Source organism: Notamacropus eugenii, chromosome 3 (assembly GCF_028372415.1).
Source record: "Notamacropus eugenii isolate mMacEug1 chromosome 3, mMacEug1.pri_v2, whole genome shotgun sequence".
NCBI lineage: Eukaryota > Metazoa > Chordata > Mammalia > Diprotodontia > Macropodidae > Notamacropus > Notamacropus eugenii.
This window is the reverse complement of record NC_092874.1, coordinates 214696044-214714902: the sequence shown is the minus strand read 5'-3', so window position 1 is coordinate 214714902 and position 18859 is coordinate 214696044. Positions and strand designations below refer to the sequence as shown.

Below are 18859 nucleotides of genomic sequence, written 5' to 3'. Positions count from 1 at the left end.
CTGAGCCAGTTCACTTACAGTATGGTCAGCTACCACCAGGGAATTGAATGCTTGACTTGTTTTCTTTACATTCCTAGACAGTCTTATCCCACACCCACTCAGCAAAGGTTCCATGTGAATGGAAGCCTGCTCCTTGCCTGATTGATAAGATTCATATATGAAACAAAGGTCCCTTGAGAACTGATACCACTTTCCACTATTGACCATTTGATCAAAACTGAACTATGATATAGCCACAAGGCCATATCTTTTTATCCCATTCACAAACAAATGTCCCTATGGGGCCTAACACCAATATTATATCCAGGTTTTGATTTTAGGATAAAATGAGGCAAGCACAACTCACTGAATAGTTAAGGAAAGGTTTACTTTGCTGTAACAGAGCAAGAATATGTAATAAAAATATTTTGACACTTTGCTTCTCTAGACATGGCCCTCTCTTGTCTCCATACAGAAACATACCTGGTCAGCCTCACAGGGTCTGTTGATTCAAATACCTTCCGAAGTGGAAAATTCCCATTTCATCTGAATGGGGCATTTGATTCCCTAAAGTACCTGGAAAGCTGTGTCAATTGAGGTAGAGTCTAAGCAGGTACTGGGAACAACTTTGTTGTCTTTTAGGAAAAGCTAATCCTGTTGTATCTCTTTTTCCAGAAGAAGTACTACTCTGATGGATATTAGTCCTCTTATACTTTGTAGAGGTGGAATATGACTGTGGAACACTGCATGTAGTAGCATTGGTTAGTTTTATAGCACTGTTTTCTCTCCCCACCCTTTTTTTTTCATGTTAAAAAGAATAGCGTTCTGGGATTATATGGTTAAATAAAGTGATTTAAAAGAAAAAGATAGGCAATTTTTAATTAATCATTGGACATCTATGTGTATATATGTACATGGCAGCTAGTTTGTATAGTGGTTAGAGCACTGGGCCAGGACTTATGACCTAAGTTCAAATCCTGCCCCAGACACAAGCCCTATATCCCTGGGAAGTCACTTAACCCTATTTGCCTCAGTTTCCTCATCTGTAAAGTGAGCTGGAGAAGGAAATGGCAAGCCATTCTAGTGTCTTTGCCAAGAGAACCCTAAATGGGATCACAAAGAGTTGGATACACTGAGCAAAAACAAAATGTATTTGTGTGTGTGTGTATGATATACATATATATGTGTGTATATATATATATATATACATATATATGTATATATATATATATATATATATATATATATATATATATATATATATATATATAGGCATGCAGAAAAGATGAAGGAATATAGGTAGGAAGATCTAATTTTATGTATGTAGGAGGAAAAGGAAGGTGCCTATCTTTGGAGTAGTAAATGCATTTTGTGTGTGAAATGTCACGCGTTCTCATACTGTTTATGTTTGGGTTTGTTTTGCTTTACTGTTTTTCATTGTTATGAGTGAAAGCTTTCTCGAAGTGGCGTAATGGGGAATTATGTGCAGAAATAGACAGCAGTATTTAAAATATACATACACACACATTGAAGAGATAAAGGCTTTAACCAGAGATAAAGAGCTAATTCTAGTTTTGCTTTATTTACTTACTCCCAAATCCAACCTGTCCAGAATTTAAAAGCAGTGAGTCCGACGCCATGGTCCATGTTGTATTTTTGTTTTAAGAAGATACCAGAGAAAAAAGAAGTAAAGATCTCTGCCTGTAGAAATGTAAAATCAAACAGAGGATACTGAAAATGTATACATGAAAAATTTCAAATGCTTTTCTAAGCATGAAAGTGAATGTTTCTTCCTCCACTCCAGTTAATGTAGGTCCCAGATATTTGATTGAATAAATCAATCAAAAATGTAAACAACTAGATGTATAAAAAGCTTTAATAAATTTGAGAGGAATGAAATATTTTGATCATTGGATAAAGACAGATAGGAAGACACATAGGAAATATATTGTAATTATTTGAAAGACTCACATACACCTCTTTGGGACTGTGAATAAAACATTGAGCCAATTCAGGATATCAAGCCATCAGCAGACCAGTTTAATGATGACAGTGCTTCAGCTGTGCCCTTGGAAGAAAATCACTTGTTGGAGGAAGGGAGTAGTTCAGGAGAGGTTCTCTTTCCTCGCCTCCACAAAAGGATAATAGGAGTTTGAGAGATCATTAAATTCTATCAGAATTCCCACCAGCAACCAGAGTTGGTAACAGAGTCCATTGGAGATCAGAGCAGTGGCCAGAGGAGTCAGGAGGTGACCAAGCAGAGACAGCTGGTCGTTCAGTAAAGCCCTGGACCTGGAATCAGGAAGATTTGAGAACGAATCTGACTTCAAGCATTGACCAGTTGTATGAACCTAATCAAATCACTTAACCTCTGTTTGTCTCAGTTTCCTCAACTGTAAAAACGGAGATAATAAAAGCAGCTACTACCTAGGGTTGTTGTGAGGATCAAACGAGTTATTTGCAAAGTGTTTATCCTGGAGCCAGTTGTTGGTTCTTTTTTTAAGAAGACCAGTGACATTTCGATTCTGAGGTCAGGGTACAGTGGTGTGTTCAGCGGTGACTGCTCAGTCCAATATGAGTTTCCAAGGCACTACTACTGACTGGACACAAGTGGTCCATTAGAACATTTAGGATCCAAGTGGCTCTGAATTTGTGCAGCTTATGTTTCCTTTTTGCTGTTCAAGTTCTGTTTGCATATGGAGTACAGTGCCTTCTTTGTTGTTTGCAAGCCATTCTGGGCAGTCCTGTGCCCATTTCCCATGTTTCACAGTCATTTATTTTTAATTTAAGAAATAAAACAAGCTTTTCCATAACATTGTAGAACAATTTTTAAAATGATCACCCATGAAGTTGCAAATCTATTATGTACAATTTGATAAATTTATCATGTAAATCCACTTCCCTGAGATGGCTACCACTAGACACAAATGTGTGTGTGTGTGTCCATCTATATGTAAAATTTTTCTTTATATACTTCTTTTTATCAGTTCTTTCTCTTGATGCAGGTAGGGTCTTCCTTCATATATCCTTTGTAGTTAATTTGGGTATGAATAATAGTGAAGATGACTTAGCCTGTCACTATTGTTCATAAAAAAATATTGCTGTTAGTGTATAGAAAATTCTCTCAGTTCTTCTCATTTCACTCTTTGTTATTTTGTGCAAATCTTTCCCTGCTTTTTCTTTAAATCATTGAGCTCATCATTTCTTGGAGCACAGTAATACTCTATTACAATCATATACCACAACTTGTTCAGCCATTCCCTAATTGATGAGTATCCCTGCAATTTCCAATTCTTTGCCACCACAAAGAGAGGTGCTGTAAATATTTTAAAATGTTTAGGTTCCTTTTCTCTTTCCCTAATCATCTTTGGAATAGATCTAATAGTGGTGCTGCTGGTTCAAAGGACCTACAGAGTTTTACAACTCTTTCCAGATTCCTCTCCAATATCCTCTCCAACTTTTGTCGCTTCCCCCTTCAATTCTTTTAGCCTATTTTGTAGGTATAAAATGGTAGCTCAAGGTTGTTTTAATTTGTGTTTCTCTAATCAATAATGACTTAGGATATTTTTTTCAATATAACTACAAATTGTTTTGCTTTCTTCATCGCAAGACTGCCTATTCTTTCTTAGATTTTAGAAGAGAATATTACTAATTGAGGTCTTGATATGAGGGATCTTAATGGAACTCACACCCTTGGGATGGTACTAGAAACTCAGCTCCTTAAGGTAACCCCTAGGACCTTGTGAAAAGCAATAGCAGCCTTATTGGGGTCCTAGTCTGTTAGTATGTGGAAGGACAACTTGGGAGAATTAGCTCCTGTGGGAAACAAGGAAGAAGTTCTGTTTCCACAGTTTTTAGTGATCCAGAGTTGTGACCTAGCAGGGTCAGGTTAGAGGTCAGAAACTTGTGCACAGGCTTGATGAGGTATTTGAAGGAAAGCCTATCAGAGAGAGAACATCAAGTCATGTGGCAATGGATGGTGTGGTGGGAAGTCCAAAATTCAGAGCAGTATAAGAAGGTTCCATTGGTCTGAACAAATAATAGTCTTCTTGTGCCCTTACTTGGAGGCTACCCATTCATTCAAGGGGAATGAACATAGAAGGCACTCCCTCCTCCTGAAGAGGGGTGGAGTCAAGTTTGACCACAGTGTTCATGAAGTTCCTCTGAACTGTACTTTAATAAATTTCCTTGGTACCTTTTTGTGTGTCAGTCATGTCTCTAACGTCTCCAAACAGAATTCTGCACCTTTACAGAAACATAAACAGGTCCTAAATAATTTAATATGTTTTTATACACACACACACACACACACACACACACACACACACACACATGTATACTCTATAGATGTATTGAGCAAATCCATTCCTATTTTTTTTATTACTGAGTTATTATAAATGCACTGAAGGTACAAAGCTTGCCACTGCCCTATTCAGGAAGATAAATGTCTCTCAGATTACTGTTATAGGGGAGGAATGAGATTCTCTATACACGACTTAAATGGCAGTATATCCTCACCTGCAACCCATTTTTATCGAGATCTTCTGTTTTATATTTGTCTTATTTTGGTTTTTTTATCATTAATATGTGTGGACTATGAAAGGGAAAAAAATGCCCAAAGACATCATGAAATTAAACTGTATAGCAGCAAAGATGGTAAAGGAAATAATTTTGGATCAGAGTAAAACCTTATTAATAAATAATTTGAATAGTCATACTTTTACGTCTATATAACTTTCTAATCTAATCTACCAGCGACTGAACCCATTATTTCATTAGCCAGTCAACACCTTCGTTTCCTAGAACTCTATGTGTCAGAGGCACACGTGAATTCATGTCCTTCTGGCTCCACTATATGCTCTTTTCCTGCTATGCACAGTACCTTCTGTGTATGTATATGAGAAAAAAGTTAGAATGAAATGATATTAGTCTTTCCCTTCTGTTATGCAGATGAGTTATCCAAGGTCCTAAAAAGTTAAGTGATTTGCCTAAAGTCACACAGTGACAAGAGTTGCAATTAAAATCCAAGTTGGTTAAGTCCCAACTGAGTGCTCTTTCTGCCATATCTATCTTACTCTCTTAATAATTATGTATTTTATTGAGGAATATGCAAAACGAATGCTATAAATGACAATTTGAATGCAATACCTTTAGTTTGTGGCAAATTAAATTAATTTATTCCAGCCTTTGATTGTTTTGTACATCTCGCATATTGTCCTCTCCAGAGATTTCCAGGCTTTCTTTATGGACTTTTCCTCATTATGCAAAACAACTTACCTTGTGAAAGTGAAATGCCTAACCCTTCTCACCTGCTGCCTAGTCATTCTTTCTGCCTTTGTACTCTATGTAAACCCTGTCCCCAGTCCTTACTGGGGTACCCCAGCACTTGCTGTGTGGCATCCTGAGCAGAAACTCATGTGCCGTGATTAAAGGTCTCAGTGTTGTATTGACTGTTTTCATGTAAAAGTCACATTCACAGAAGGTGTAGAGGATTTGAGTTCACATTTTTTCCAGTGGGGAAGAATGAAATCCTGCTTGTATCTCATGGGCAAAATTTGTCCAGGAACTTAAAGAGTGGTATTTGAAAAAATAAAATTCATCAGTATTTCAAAAGAAAAGCATAACTAGACTAGTCAAATTAGACTTTCCCCCTATACCTTTATACCTCTTCCCCAGTGCTTTGCAGAATGCCCAAGGAGTAAAAATTCCTAGTTATGGCTAGTCAAAGCCATAACTAGATCATTTAAGAAGCCTTTTATATTTTTTGTGTGTGGGCCAAAAAAACCCCCCAGAAACCAGGACTATATTTGTGACTGATTGTATAACAGGTTATTTTAGTTTTCTGCTCTGTGGAAAGTGTAATGCACTCCAAAAAAGAATTTTAATGAACAAAGGGTTCTCAAGGAGTCTTTTCAGGAAAAACTGAAGGAATTTTTCTTAGATCGAACTGCTGAGGTGGGGATAGGGAGTCAGGGGGGCTGAAATTCTCCCGAGGATATCGTGAAGTTTTTATGTTTCTAAAAGACTGACTACTACTTGAGCAGGGTGAGAGGTCAGAGAGAGTAGTGTATCTGCTGAAGGAAGAATATATGACTCAGAATGAGTTCATCTTCCCTAAGAATGGGGCCTGAATAGAGAGGAACTCACCTATGGTCCACTTATTGGAAAGGGGAGTTGGGAGAAAGATGGATGTATATTTTGAGTGCTGTCAGGGCACAGTGAATTTTTATGCTTTAGGATTTTCCCCTAATCTCATTATACTAGTTGTGGTCCTGTGTTAAATCTTTTATAAGATAGATAAACATTAATTAAACATTTATTAACCCAGGCGTTCTGCAAAGCAATGGGTATACAAAAATAGAAGTAAGACTGTCTGTATCCCAAAGGAACTTTCATTCTACTTGGGATAGTGTGTACATATATAAGTAAATAAAAGAGTGATCAATAATATAAAATGGCTATTGACTCATTGGGGAATCAGGAAAGGTCTCTTGAAGGTGGTGGCATTTGAATGAGCTAGGGGAAAGCATTCTAGGTATGAAGTACAGACTGAAAAGATGTAGTGACTGGAGATAAAATGTGTTCTATGTCTATGAGAAACGGTTAGGTGTGTGTTCATCCTTCGTTGCCAAAGAAGACCATGCCATCAGAGATATAATGACATGACTTCCACTTGACTTTGTTTTGAGTGAGGGAGGGCTGTGCAGGTTACCAGCCTCACTTCTCCTCCAGAGCCATCTGAATCCAGTGACCAGATATTCATCAGGATGACTGGAGATGACCCAGGATGAGGCAGTTGGGGTTAAGTGACTTGCCCAAGGTCACACAGCTAGTGAGTGTCAAGTGTCTGAAGTGAGATTTGAACTCAGGTCCTCCTGACTCCTGCCCTGGTGCTCTATCCACTGCAGTACTTAGCTGCCCTCAGCAGTTAGATGTAAGCATCTTGGAAAGACAGGCTTTAAATGCCAAAGAGAGAAGCAGCAACAGTTAAGCAAGAGTCCCACAGAGTCCAAGGTCTCTAGGGGAAAGAAAAAATAGCTCTTTTTACACAGGAGTACATGGCTAATTAGACTCTTGTCCATCTCAAGTGTTGTCTTTCATTGAACAACTCATATCCAAGGGTTCTGCTCATCCAGAAGTACTTGGAAGTTGGGGGTAGGAAGGGAATGGGCTTTATTCCCTTTTATCCAAAGTGTCATAATACCCATTGGGTTTTATAGGGTCAATAGGCTTCTGAGCTTCTGCCCATCACAGGAACTAGGTAGCTAATCTTAGTATTGTCTAAATCAACCCAGCATCTCCTTAGCTACGATTTCTCTGTTGTTTCCTGGAGATGCTACTTGTGATGCAGAACTACAAAGGGACAGAGCACAATGGCTGCGCCTTCTCTTGGGGTGATAGGGAAATTTTGGTCTTTTGAATATTTATCCTTTTTTCTGCTCTTCAGTTTCCCAAGCCCATGGCAAGTCAGAGAAGGATGACTTGGATTAGACGTCATCCATTGTGACTTAGTGTGACTTAAAATATCAACATATTTTAGGATTCTAGAAAAGCATGTTGTGTTCAGGAAACCTGAGTGACCAAGTTATATTGGCAGTGTTGATTGATATGAAAGAAATTATCCTGCTTCCCTGACCCTTGTTTTGAACGATTTGATCCTTTTTCTTTTTCTTTGATTTCTTTGAGGGCATATCTGTATTAGTGGTATAGGTGGGTCAAAGGGTATGCACAGTTTGATAAATTTCTGGGTATAATACCAAATTTCTTTCCAGAATAGCTGGGCCAAGTCATAGCTCTACTGCCAGTACAGTAGTGTGCCTGTTTTCCCACAGATTTGCCATCATTATTATTTTCCTTTTCTGTCATCTCTGCCAGTCTAATAAGTAAGAGGTTGAACTTAAAAGTTGCTTTAATTTGTAATTTTCAAATTATTAGTGATTTAGAGCATTTCCATATGATTGTTGGCAGCTTTGATTTCTTCCTTTGCAAGTACTTGATCATGTCCTTGACTGTTTATCTGTTAGAGTGATTATCAATAGTAACAGTTTCTCTTTCCCTCCCAGAACGATTTAGTTAATATTTTTTTATTTGCTCATTAAAGGGCCATTCCCTGACTACTTCTTAAAGAGGCCTATTCATTCAATGGACTTTACTTCCCTCTAAGTGAATACCTGAAAAGGCCAAGGTCCTCTACTTCATCCTGGGCTGTCTCCAATCTTCCTGATGAATGTCTGGTCACTGGATCCAGATGGCTCAGGAGGAGAAGTCAAGGCTGGTGACCTTGCACAGCTCTCCCTCACTCAAAGCAAAGGCAAGTGCAAGTCATGTCATCATTTCTCTGATGTCATGGTCTTCTTCGAAAATGAAGAACAAACACAACAAGAACAAATGGAGAATGGCTCTTTATCTTATAAGTTAACTCAGTTCCATATGTATCTTGGACTAAAGTGAAAGGAGAGTTGGTGCATGATTTTTTGTTCTTTGCGGATGATTGTGCAGTCAATGCAGCTTCTGAAGCCGAGATGCAACAAAGTAAGGATGGAATTTCTGCTGCTTGTGCTAATTTTGGCCTGACAGTTAACACCAAAATAACACAGATGCTCCACCAGCCAACACCACACCACCATCCATACAGGAAACTATCAGTTACAGCAAATGGAAAAGTTTTCAATACTGTGAATAAGTTCAGTTACCTGGGCAGTATCCTTAACAGGGATGTACATATTGATAATGGACTGATGCACAAATAGCTAGCTCATTGTTTGGGAAACTTTAAAAGAAGGTTTGGGAGAGAGGAGTGAAACTTGACTATCTTCCCTGTTGTGCTAACCTTATTGTTTTATGTCTGTCAAGCTGGACGCTATATCAGTACCATGCCAGGAAACTGAATTGCTTCTATTTGAATTGTTTGGGGAAGATTCTGATGATGACCTGACAGGATCAGGTACTGGGTGCTCAGGTCCTTTCTTGACCTAAACTGCCAAACATTCAAACTCTACTGCAGAGTGCAACTCTCATGGGCTGGCCATGATCATTAAATAGGCCTATTCATTCAATGGACTTTATTTCCCTCTGAGTGAATACCTGAAACAGCCAAGGTCCTCTACTTCATCCTGGGCTGTCTCCAATCTTCCTGATGAATGTCTGGTCACTGGATCCAGATGTCTCAGGAGGAGAAGGCAAGGCTGGTGACCTTGCACAGCCCTCCCTCACTCAAATCAAAGTCAAGTGATGTACTTGACTTTGCCAAATGTACACTTGCCTAAAAGACTACTTTATAGAAAACTCCCACAAGGCAAGTGCTCACATGGTAATCAGAGGAAGTGATACAAGGACACTCTGAAGGTCTCTCTAAAGAACTTTGGAATTGATTGCATGATATGGGAGACACTGGCAACAGGGACTGCCCAGTAGCCATACCCACATCAAATTAGGTCTTGTGTTCTATGAGCAAAGCAGAATTGCAGTAGCTCAAAGGAAATGCAAGATGCTCTAATTTAGAGAATCTACCTCAAATGTTCACATGGACTATTTGTGCCCAAACTGCAATAGAATCTTTCAAGCTTGTCTAATAAGCCTCAGTCAGACACAATAACTTGACTATAACATAGTGATGTCATTTTGATCTCCTTTGAGAACAAAGGACAGCAACCATGTACCTTGGAAATGAGATCTTTATCAGAATAATTTTTGCAAAGATTTTTTTACCCCTAGTTATCTCTAAGCATCCCTTCAGCCACTGAAGTGATTTTCCTTAATCTCAGATCTGATCATATTACCCTGCTACTCAATGAACACCAGTGGGATCCTACAAAATATGTCCATTTTGACCTTATCTCGGTATTGTAAGATGTTAGTGTATTCCTATTTTCTGCCAAATGATTTTTCAGTTTTCCCTGCACTTTTTGTAAAATAGTGTGTTTTTATCAAACATTAGATTACTATGACCATTTCTTACTGTGTATTGTGTACTTAATCTGTTCCATTGATCCACTTCTCTATTTCTTAGCCAATACCTGATTGTTTTGATGATTAATACTTTATAATACAGTTTGAGATCTGGTATGGCTACTTCACCTTCCTTCACATTTGTTTTCATTAATTCCCTTGATAATCCTGACCTTTTGTTCTTCTGGATGAATTTTATTATTTTTTGTATCTCTCCAAACTAAATTTTTGGTAGTTTGGTAGGCTTGGCACTGAATGGGTAAATTAATTTAGGTTGAATTGTCATTTTTATTACATTGGCTTGGCCAATCCATGAGCTAATGATATTTTTTCCAGTTGTTTAGATCAGATGTTATTTGTGTGAAAAGTGTTTGGTAACTGTGTTTGTGTAGTTCCTGGGTTTGTCTTGGCAGGTAGACTCAAAAGTATTTTATATTGTCTACAGTGATTTTAAATAGAATTTCTGTTTTTCTTTCTTGCTGGTGAACTTTTAATATGTAGAAATGCTGATGATTTATGTGGGTTTACTTTATACCTTGCACCTTTACTATAATTGTTAATTATTTCAACTAGTTTTTTAGTTGATTCTCTCTAATTCTCTATTTCAAGTTATCCTCCTTCATGCATTTTCTATTCCAGTCAGGTCTCCCTGACTCAAGTCCAGGGCTTTGTCCTTTGTAGCATGTAGCTGTCATTTATAAGCATATATTTGTGTATACACAAATACATGTGTAAACATACATAATTTCCCAATTTTACACACACACACACACACACACACACACACACACACACACACACACACACACACACACACACACGAGCCAATGAGGTGACACAGTGGATAGAGTGCTGGGCCTGGAGTCATGAAGACGAGCTTTCCAATCTGACCTTCGTTGTATCGTAGCTATGTGATCTGGCAAGTCACTTAACCCTGTTTACCTCAGTTCTTCAAGTGTAAAATGAGCTGGCCAAGGAAATGGCAAACTATTCCAACATTAATTAAATGGCGTGATGAATACTCAGACAAACCTGAAACAACGGAAAAATACCAACATATGTATGATTCAAGGCATGCAGAGCATTCCAGTTTGTGCACTCAACCCCAAAGTTCCCCCAAGTGTCCGTAGGGGCCAACTGAGGCAGACACAGAATTTGTGCATTCAACCCTAAGGTTCCCCATTCATTTGCCAATGATGACTGACCTGCTTTATAGGGTAGAAGACAAAGAAGGCATATTGCCAGCAACAGCCTCACAAGTTTCCATCACCTCATCCTTGTGTCTCACTGTGCGGCCATGGTGGATGTTTATATTATTTACCATTATACCATTATATAAGTCGTGTGCAAGTGTGGTGGAGATGTTTTGAACCATAATTGTGGGAACTCATATTTAGTACCTGGGAACAGGAGATTGCTATGGCTATGGATCTTGGGAAACTGAACTCTAAGAAATAATAACAAATATTCAGTTTACACATACTAAAATTGACCTTATTCACTTTACTTGCAGACTCTCTATCTACATTATATATGTGTATATTTGACACAGAGACAATGATTTTTTATGCTTACATTTTGTTCATTTTTGCTTCCAGAGAAGTCAGAGTAGTGGTGTAAGTAGTCATGAACCAGACTTCTAAGTCAGTTTCTTCTCATGGAAGTCCCCAAGATAATGCCAGACACATTAGTGTGTCGATCAGAATAGACTGGGTATTGATCTTAATCTTTCTGTTCTTAATTAAGATCAATAAACATGCATTAAGCACCTAAAAACAAAAAAACTCAATCTAATGCAGTGAAAAGAGTATTAGGTTTGGAGTCAGAGACTTGGGTCTGAATCTTGGTTCTGTCTCTTATTTCCTTTGTGAAATATGTGACCAAATTGATGAGGTTGTTCATTGATTTGTTTGATTGAAATTTATTTGATTGAATTGTTGGAGGTGGTTCAGATGTGAAAGAATTCACTTAGATGAATTTTCTCACAATGTTCTCCTAACCAATGATGCAAAAGCAGTGGGCTAGCCCTGGAAGAAGGACTAGCAATTTATCCAGGGACAGGGGCTTGTTTATGTAAGAAAAGGATAAGGGAGACAGGGAAAAATTTATGCCCCAGGATAAGGGAGACAAGGAATTTTGTGGTCCAGGATAAGGGGAAGTTTTATCATATTAGACACCTTTGCATGCACATCAAAATGCCTGTCCATTTCTTTATTTGTCAAAGGAGAAGATTGGATTAGATCAGTGATGTCCAACTCCAATGGAATCAGATCCCAGGTGGCATATTGACTTAAATGAAGATGTTGTCTTTTTGTGTTCTAGGGGGTTGTGACAACCCTAAATTGCAAGGGCACAGGGGAGAGGTCTGCCTCAAAATAATTCAAACATTCAAATCTTCTTTCAGTCCAAGTAGTGAGTTTATTGTAACACCAATAGAAGCGTGAGACTCCTAGTGAGTCTGTGCATTTGTGATGCCAATACAAGTGGACCAGATTTTAAGAATCTGCTCATTTGATGAGGATAAAGTTGATAAATTTATACAGAAAAAGACTTTGAGATTATCTAGATAGGATCAAGGAGTGGCAAATAGCATGGAGTGATCTGGAGGTAACAGAATGAAGGGCTTGCTTGGCTGGATCTGAGGTGGTAGAGAATGGAGGGCTGGGCTGTGTTGAGAGCCGCAATGAAAGGACAGTTGAAAGGAATGTTGACTGGTATGGGCTATGCTTTAGGCTAAGACAAGGGATCTGGGTTCCTAAAATTTGTGGAAATGTTCACGAACTGAGGGTCTTTTCTTTTTGGTGATCCATCAGCTCCAGCAGATTTATTTATTTTGTTAAACATTCCCCAGTTATGTTTTATTCTGGTCCAGGCTGGGAGTTAGATACATCTTGATTAGATTACGTCCAGGTTGGATGTAATATTCTCTGATTGAAGGTTGTTAGGAGAGGCAGTGTGGTACAATACAAAGAGCTCTGATCTGGAATTGAGGATATTTGTCGAAATTCTTCTGTTCTCTCTTATTCCCTGTACAGTGGTAGGCAGTTTATTTAACATCTCTGAGCTTCAGTTTCCTCACCTATAAAATGAAGGGGTCAGACTGGATGGCCTCAAAGTCCCTCCCAGATGCATATCTAAGATCCTGTGTGAATTATAAATTTTTGTTCTTTAAAACTAAAGTAACAGTGTCAATTCTTGATAGCCACACACGGATTACAACCTGCATTATTATGAAGCAGTAATATTCCTAATAACACCAACTGTTAAAAAAATTTTTTTAGGATGAGAAGTGCAAAAGCTCATCAGATAGTAGCACATTTTGAAGAAATATGCTCCTGAGAAGTTGTGTTCTAGAATATTAATTAGTAGGGTTCTAGCTTTCATGGACTCAGAATAGTAGAATTGAATAGAGAATTCTGTTATCCTGCTTTTTGTCACTAGGTGAAATCAAGTAAAAAATTACATTTCCAGAGCAGAAGAAGAAAAAACCTTTTTGACCTTGAAATGTAATCTTTACTATATTTCTACTGGGGAAAAATATTAAAACTGTACAAATTCTAGTGTTTAGGGTTTTGAAAGTGGCATATCTTCCTATCCTATGAGTGTTGAATATTTTCTTCTGTCTATAACATTTACTATCTGCCTGACCCTTACAACTTCTAGACCTTTCCATTATGCCCTTTTGGGAAATTAGTTCATATGGAAGGAATTGTATGTAGGGACTATCTCATTTTTTTCCATTTGAATCCCAATTGCTTAGCAAGTGCTTGGCATGTAGTAAACACTTTAACAGTTGCTTTTTTCCATTCTTTCATATAGAATAAACAATTAAGAATGTTTTTAAAATTACAAACCTGCTTATAATTGGGAGTGCCAGGCCTAGAGGCCTGAGGGCTACCCGAGTCTTCCCTTACCTCTATCGGAGGTCTTCGGTTGGCCAAACCGGATGCTCGTATGAGAGAAAGGACGTTCCAGAGTCGAACAAGGGTTGAGCTTTATTTCAGGGTCTAGTTACAAGTGCAGGGGAATTCTTCCTTAGGAGGGAGCGAAGAATCTCCCAAGGAGGCAAAGATCTTACAATAAGAGACTGGAAGTAGAAGTGTAAGTGGGGAGAGAGGGGGAGGGGAGAGAAGAGAGAGGAAAAGCGGAGCCTTGTTGTCCTGTCCGCTCCGCGCCCCTCCGCCCAAGAGAACTTTCAGGCTTTCCTGATCCTACTTAAGCTCTCCAGCAGCATAGTTTGCATCTGAATACCGTGCTGTTAGATAACAATAGTGTGCCCAGATCCGGGACAATCTCGAGGGCGGGGAGAGCTCTCTCCCATCACGTTTCTCAGGGGAAGAGGCGGAAATACACGAGATAGCTCGGTTCACCTCGATTCCCAGTCGTTTCCTGGGGGGGGGCCTCGTGAGAACTCTAAGATTTAGAAGTTCCCACCTTTACCCGCCCGCCCGAGACTGTCCACATAGAATTGAGCTTCCATCCCCAGCATGGGAGAATGGTAGTGTCTTTCTCAGGTATTGCTGACCCACATTCTGAATTTCTCCTCACTTATCCCAGCTAGCCTATGTAGAGTTCCCAGAGATGGACCAGCATCATGGCATTTATGATTCAAATGCTCTCCAGATCCTATATAAATAACATTGTGAGGGTTAGGTTGAGAACACAGCAGTTGCCTGACCAGTTACGTTCTCATTTACGCAAAATCAGTCTCATGATACCATTAGTTCAGAAACATAAAATATATGCTAAATGAGAAGATAATCGCAGCTGTTCTTATAACTTCATAGTTATTCAACCTAATGCAAATTCAATAATAATAAAAATTATAGTCCACATACAGATTTGGTTCAGTCTTTCACCAGTAGAGGATAATGGAAATTTATTTATAGAAACTTAGCTGGAAAGTACAGAAATGACAATAAGTTATATTCTTGGGGCAACTTACAGCTGTATATTTCAGATCTTGATTTCTCTGGTGTCTTCAGGAATAATCGGTTGCACCTGAAGGTTCTGCTAGCCTAGCTGCTCTTCTGGTCCTCACTCTCTTCCTGTTGCCCTTTAATTCTCTTTTACTCTGATGCAGTGATAAGTTCTTTTAACTGATAATCTTTCTTCAAATGCCCCTGTGAAAGTATTATACTGTTATAATTACAAACAGTTCTCTTGAGAAAATTTCAGCTTGATCCTCTGGGCAATGCAGACAAGGCCAGCCAACTCTTCATTCCACAGGATTCTGTATCATTTAATGATCTATCAGGATCTTAACAGTTTAGAGTTCACAGCAAAGGACCTCAGGTAGACTCTCTAATGCAAACAAACCCAGCCAGCTCTTCATTCAACAGGATACTCTACTGTCCAGTCAACCTACATTTATAGCAAAGAAGCTCTAAGGCCTATCTTTCCACTTGTGCTTTTCCTTTCCAAAGCAGAGTTGGTGAGAAAATAATAATCATATATATCTCTAAGAGTATTTGCCTTTCTCAAACTCTAAAGAATAGTAGCTTTAAATATAAATACAGTTCTTGTCCGGTACATAACCAATCTAAAAGTGCTGATTCTTTTGTAATAAGGCTTCCAAGTATAACAGCTGACTGCTTCTGCTGGGGTCTTTTCACACAACTCCCACTGTTTTCTTTCCTAGTCTGGTTGCCTCCTTTCTGCTGGTTATGCCACTGCCTCTAATGGCATCAGACTTTCCTTGTGGTATGTTACTCTTCTTTCTCTAATCAGGCAAAATTCATTAAATCCTACTTTCAGTTACAAAATCAACAACGCTTTATCTTCCTGTAGTTGCAAATGTTTATTTGATTTCCTGATTTACAAATTTAACCTCTTTATAAGTAGTTGTATGTAAATGAGCTGTAGAGAATATAGTCTCTTGTCTGTCATTTTTCTTCCTTGTAACAGTTCTTCTCATTTCTATCTGGTCTTCCTAACAGCTTGTACCACTCACATTTGGTTTGATTTTTAATTTTTAGCCAATTCTTAATCATTACCTTTTGGGTTTGCCTCACCTAAATTTGCTGTTTCTCTATCTTCTTTCCCAGAGAATCATCTTTTATTCGGACGAATTTTAGAGTAGTATTTTAAAATAGGGTTTTGTTGTTTTTTTTGCACATAGCTATTTTCCTGTTCCTCTCAATAAACAATCTGTTCTTCTTCAAAAAAGGCAGTACATTACATCTTTTGCAAGTTGATTTAATCCTTTTTCTTTGCATAATTCATTTTCTGCCCTCAAAGTTTTTTTTTTCCTCTTACAGAAGCAAACTGGTTATAAACCAAAGGAGTAGTAACTTGCATGCAGAAACAGAGAATCTGGGTTGAAGGATAAATTTGGGGATTAGAGAAGATGGTGTATATAAAGCAGGCAGTTAGCAGTATAATATTAGAGTTTAGATAAGAGATTAGAGCTATATATACTTATATATATATAAGAGTTATACTTATATATGTAAAAGTTATACATACATACATATATACACACATATATGTATATGTATATGTATATGCTTATTTACAAGTCACTTGTATTAGAGATGATAATTGAACCCTTGGAAATGATGAAGTCTCAAAGAGAGGAAGGCTCAGGAACAGAGTACTTATTTCTCATTTCTCAGACCTGCTATGCATAACATTTGGGTCTTACCATTTAAAATAATTTCTGTACTTTATATCACTTGGGCAGTCTTTACCTTCATTGAATAGTATGTGAAACTTGCTGTCTGCTTATTTGGTGGAAGAGAGGAATTTATGGGAGCAGTTTTCAAAAATTAAATTAATATTCAGGAATTGCCCTATTTTAGCATCTTTCTGCTTTGTTTGAGTTCTGACTATAAAGTAATTGTAACTGAGTATATGAGCTGACTGGGTATTTTGAAGGCTGTTGGAAAGCTAAGAAAGGAGTTTTTATGTGGATTAGTGTCTTAGAGGCTGACATATCCCATCCAATCTTCAGTTGTCTGACACATTTTATGCCAGCTGCATAATGTCCTTTAGTGTTTCATTTTTCTTTTTTTTTTTTAACATTGTTCCAAAAATATATTATTCTTAGTTTAGCAAAGGATATTAGGATATTTTTTGAGGTCATCAGAAAGCTTTGATCATTAATATGAGATGGAATCTTTATGAAGAAACTTCTTTGTAAAAGGTAGTATATATGAGATATGTTTTAAGTTTTGTGAACTTTTATGTCCTAATAGTTTAACATCATATTCTTGGTTATCTCTATTGTCAAGTGGACACAGAATCTCTTGACCTGGGGAGGCTGGAGCCAAACAATCAGAGTGGACTAAGATAGAAGTTGATTTTCTGTATTGAGGGAATCAGCTTGAATGCAAGCAGGGGAAGTAGACACATTTTCCGTGCCCCTCTTAGTGGAGAAACCCAAGACAGTGTGGGCAAATCTCAGTATTCACACTGATGGGATATGCAGTGAGATATAGCCCTGACAATGAGGAGTAACAGTAAACATAATACAAGTTTGATTTGTAGTCAGGCTACGTGACTGGAACATGGATATTGTAGGTGCTTGTCTGAGCTCAGAGAGTACCTGGTGCTGGTCAAAGCAATAAAGTGGTTATGTGACTTTGCTATTACTGAGATCATTTACAGGGTGAGTGCAAAGGATTGTTGCAAGGTCAGGACCCCACTGGCTTCACTCTGGAAAACAGTGTCTCCTAACAATATATTGACACTACCATGACTCCATGACTATTTTTGTTTTGGTAGGAGTAATACAGAAGAAAAGTACTGTAAGAATGTGGTATGTTGCTGGAATGATTTACAACCCATTTTTTCTATCCTTCCTCAGGTAACAGTTCCTGTCCAAAGATCATAATAGTTTCATCTCCTTGCCCATCAAGCAAGAGTGACACAGCAGTTAATCAGAATGTATGTGATGAGGCTCAGGGAATAAATGGAAAAGCACCAATTAAAGTGTCCCCATATTCAGCTGCAAGTCCAAAGCCACAAGGTAAGTTCACATGTGGGTTGCACTTTGGTCAGGTAAGTTTGTTCTGGGGTCTGAACCTATTACTCCATTAATTTGGGTAGCTCCCAGTAAAGAAACTCCCTCTACCGATGTAAACTGGAAATATATCTATAGCTTATAGTCTTTTTTTTTCTTTAAAGTAGATTGTATTTTATTTTTTCTCAGTTACACGTGAAGACAATTTTTAACATTTATTTTTTTATATAAAATTTTGGGTTCCATATTTTCTTCTTTCCTCCCTCTTCCCTAAGACTGGAAGCAATTTCATATATGTTATATATATATACATATATATACATATATATGTATATATATATTTACATATATGTATGCAATCATGTTAAGCATATATCCATATTAGTCATGAAAGAAGAAACAGAATAAAAAGAAAAAACCATGAAAAACAGAAGAAAGAATAAAAAGAAAAAAACATTTTAAAAAAAACTGAAATAGTATGCTTTGATCTGTATTCATGCTCTATCAGTTCTTTCTCTGGATGTGGATAGCATTTTCCATCATGTGTCTTTTACACTTGTGTTGGATTCTATTGTTTAGAAGAAGTAAGTCAATCTTGATTCATCGTTGTAGAGTGCTGCTGTTACTATGTACAGTGTTCCCCTGGTTCTTCTCACTTCACTTTGCATCAGTGCATGTAAGTCCAGGTTTTTCTGAAACCATCCTGCTTGTCATTTCTTGTAGCACAATAGTATTCCATTACAATCATAGATCGCAACTTGTTCAGCGATTCACCAGTTGATGGACATTCATTCAGTTTCCAATTCTTTGCTACCACCAAGGGTTGCTATCAATATTTTTGTACGTGGAGGTCCTTTTCCCTTTTTTATGATTTCTTTCGAATATAGACCTAATAGTGGTATGACTGGATGGAAAGGGTAAGCAACGTTTGGTTTTGGTGTAATTCTAAATTGCTCTCCAGAAAGG

At 37.9% G+C, this 18859-nt stretch overlaps 1 protein-coding gene across 11 annotated transcripts in view; it reads left to right on the top strand.

Moving 5' to 3' along the window:
• FGD4 (FYVE, RhoGEF and PH domain containing 4) overlaps positions 1-18859 on the top strand; it is a 253013-nt gene that overhangs the window by 80823 nt on the left and 153331 nt on the right. For all 11 annotated transcript variants that reach the window (XR_011977110.1, XR_011977111.1, XR_011977108.1 and 8 more), the window contains exon 2: positions 17738-17899. Coding sequence is in view for 3 of the 11 variants with exons in the window: in XM_072654332.1 (XP_072510433.1) it covers positions 17738-17899 (162 nt within the window). In the remaining 8 variants the exon portion in view is untranslated. The remainder of the gene's footprint in view (positions 1-17737; positions 17900-18859) is intronic.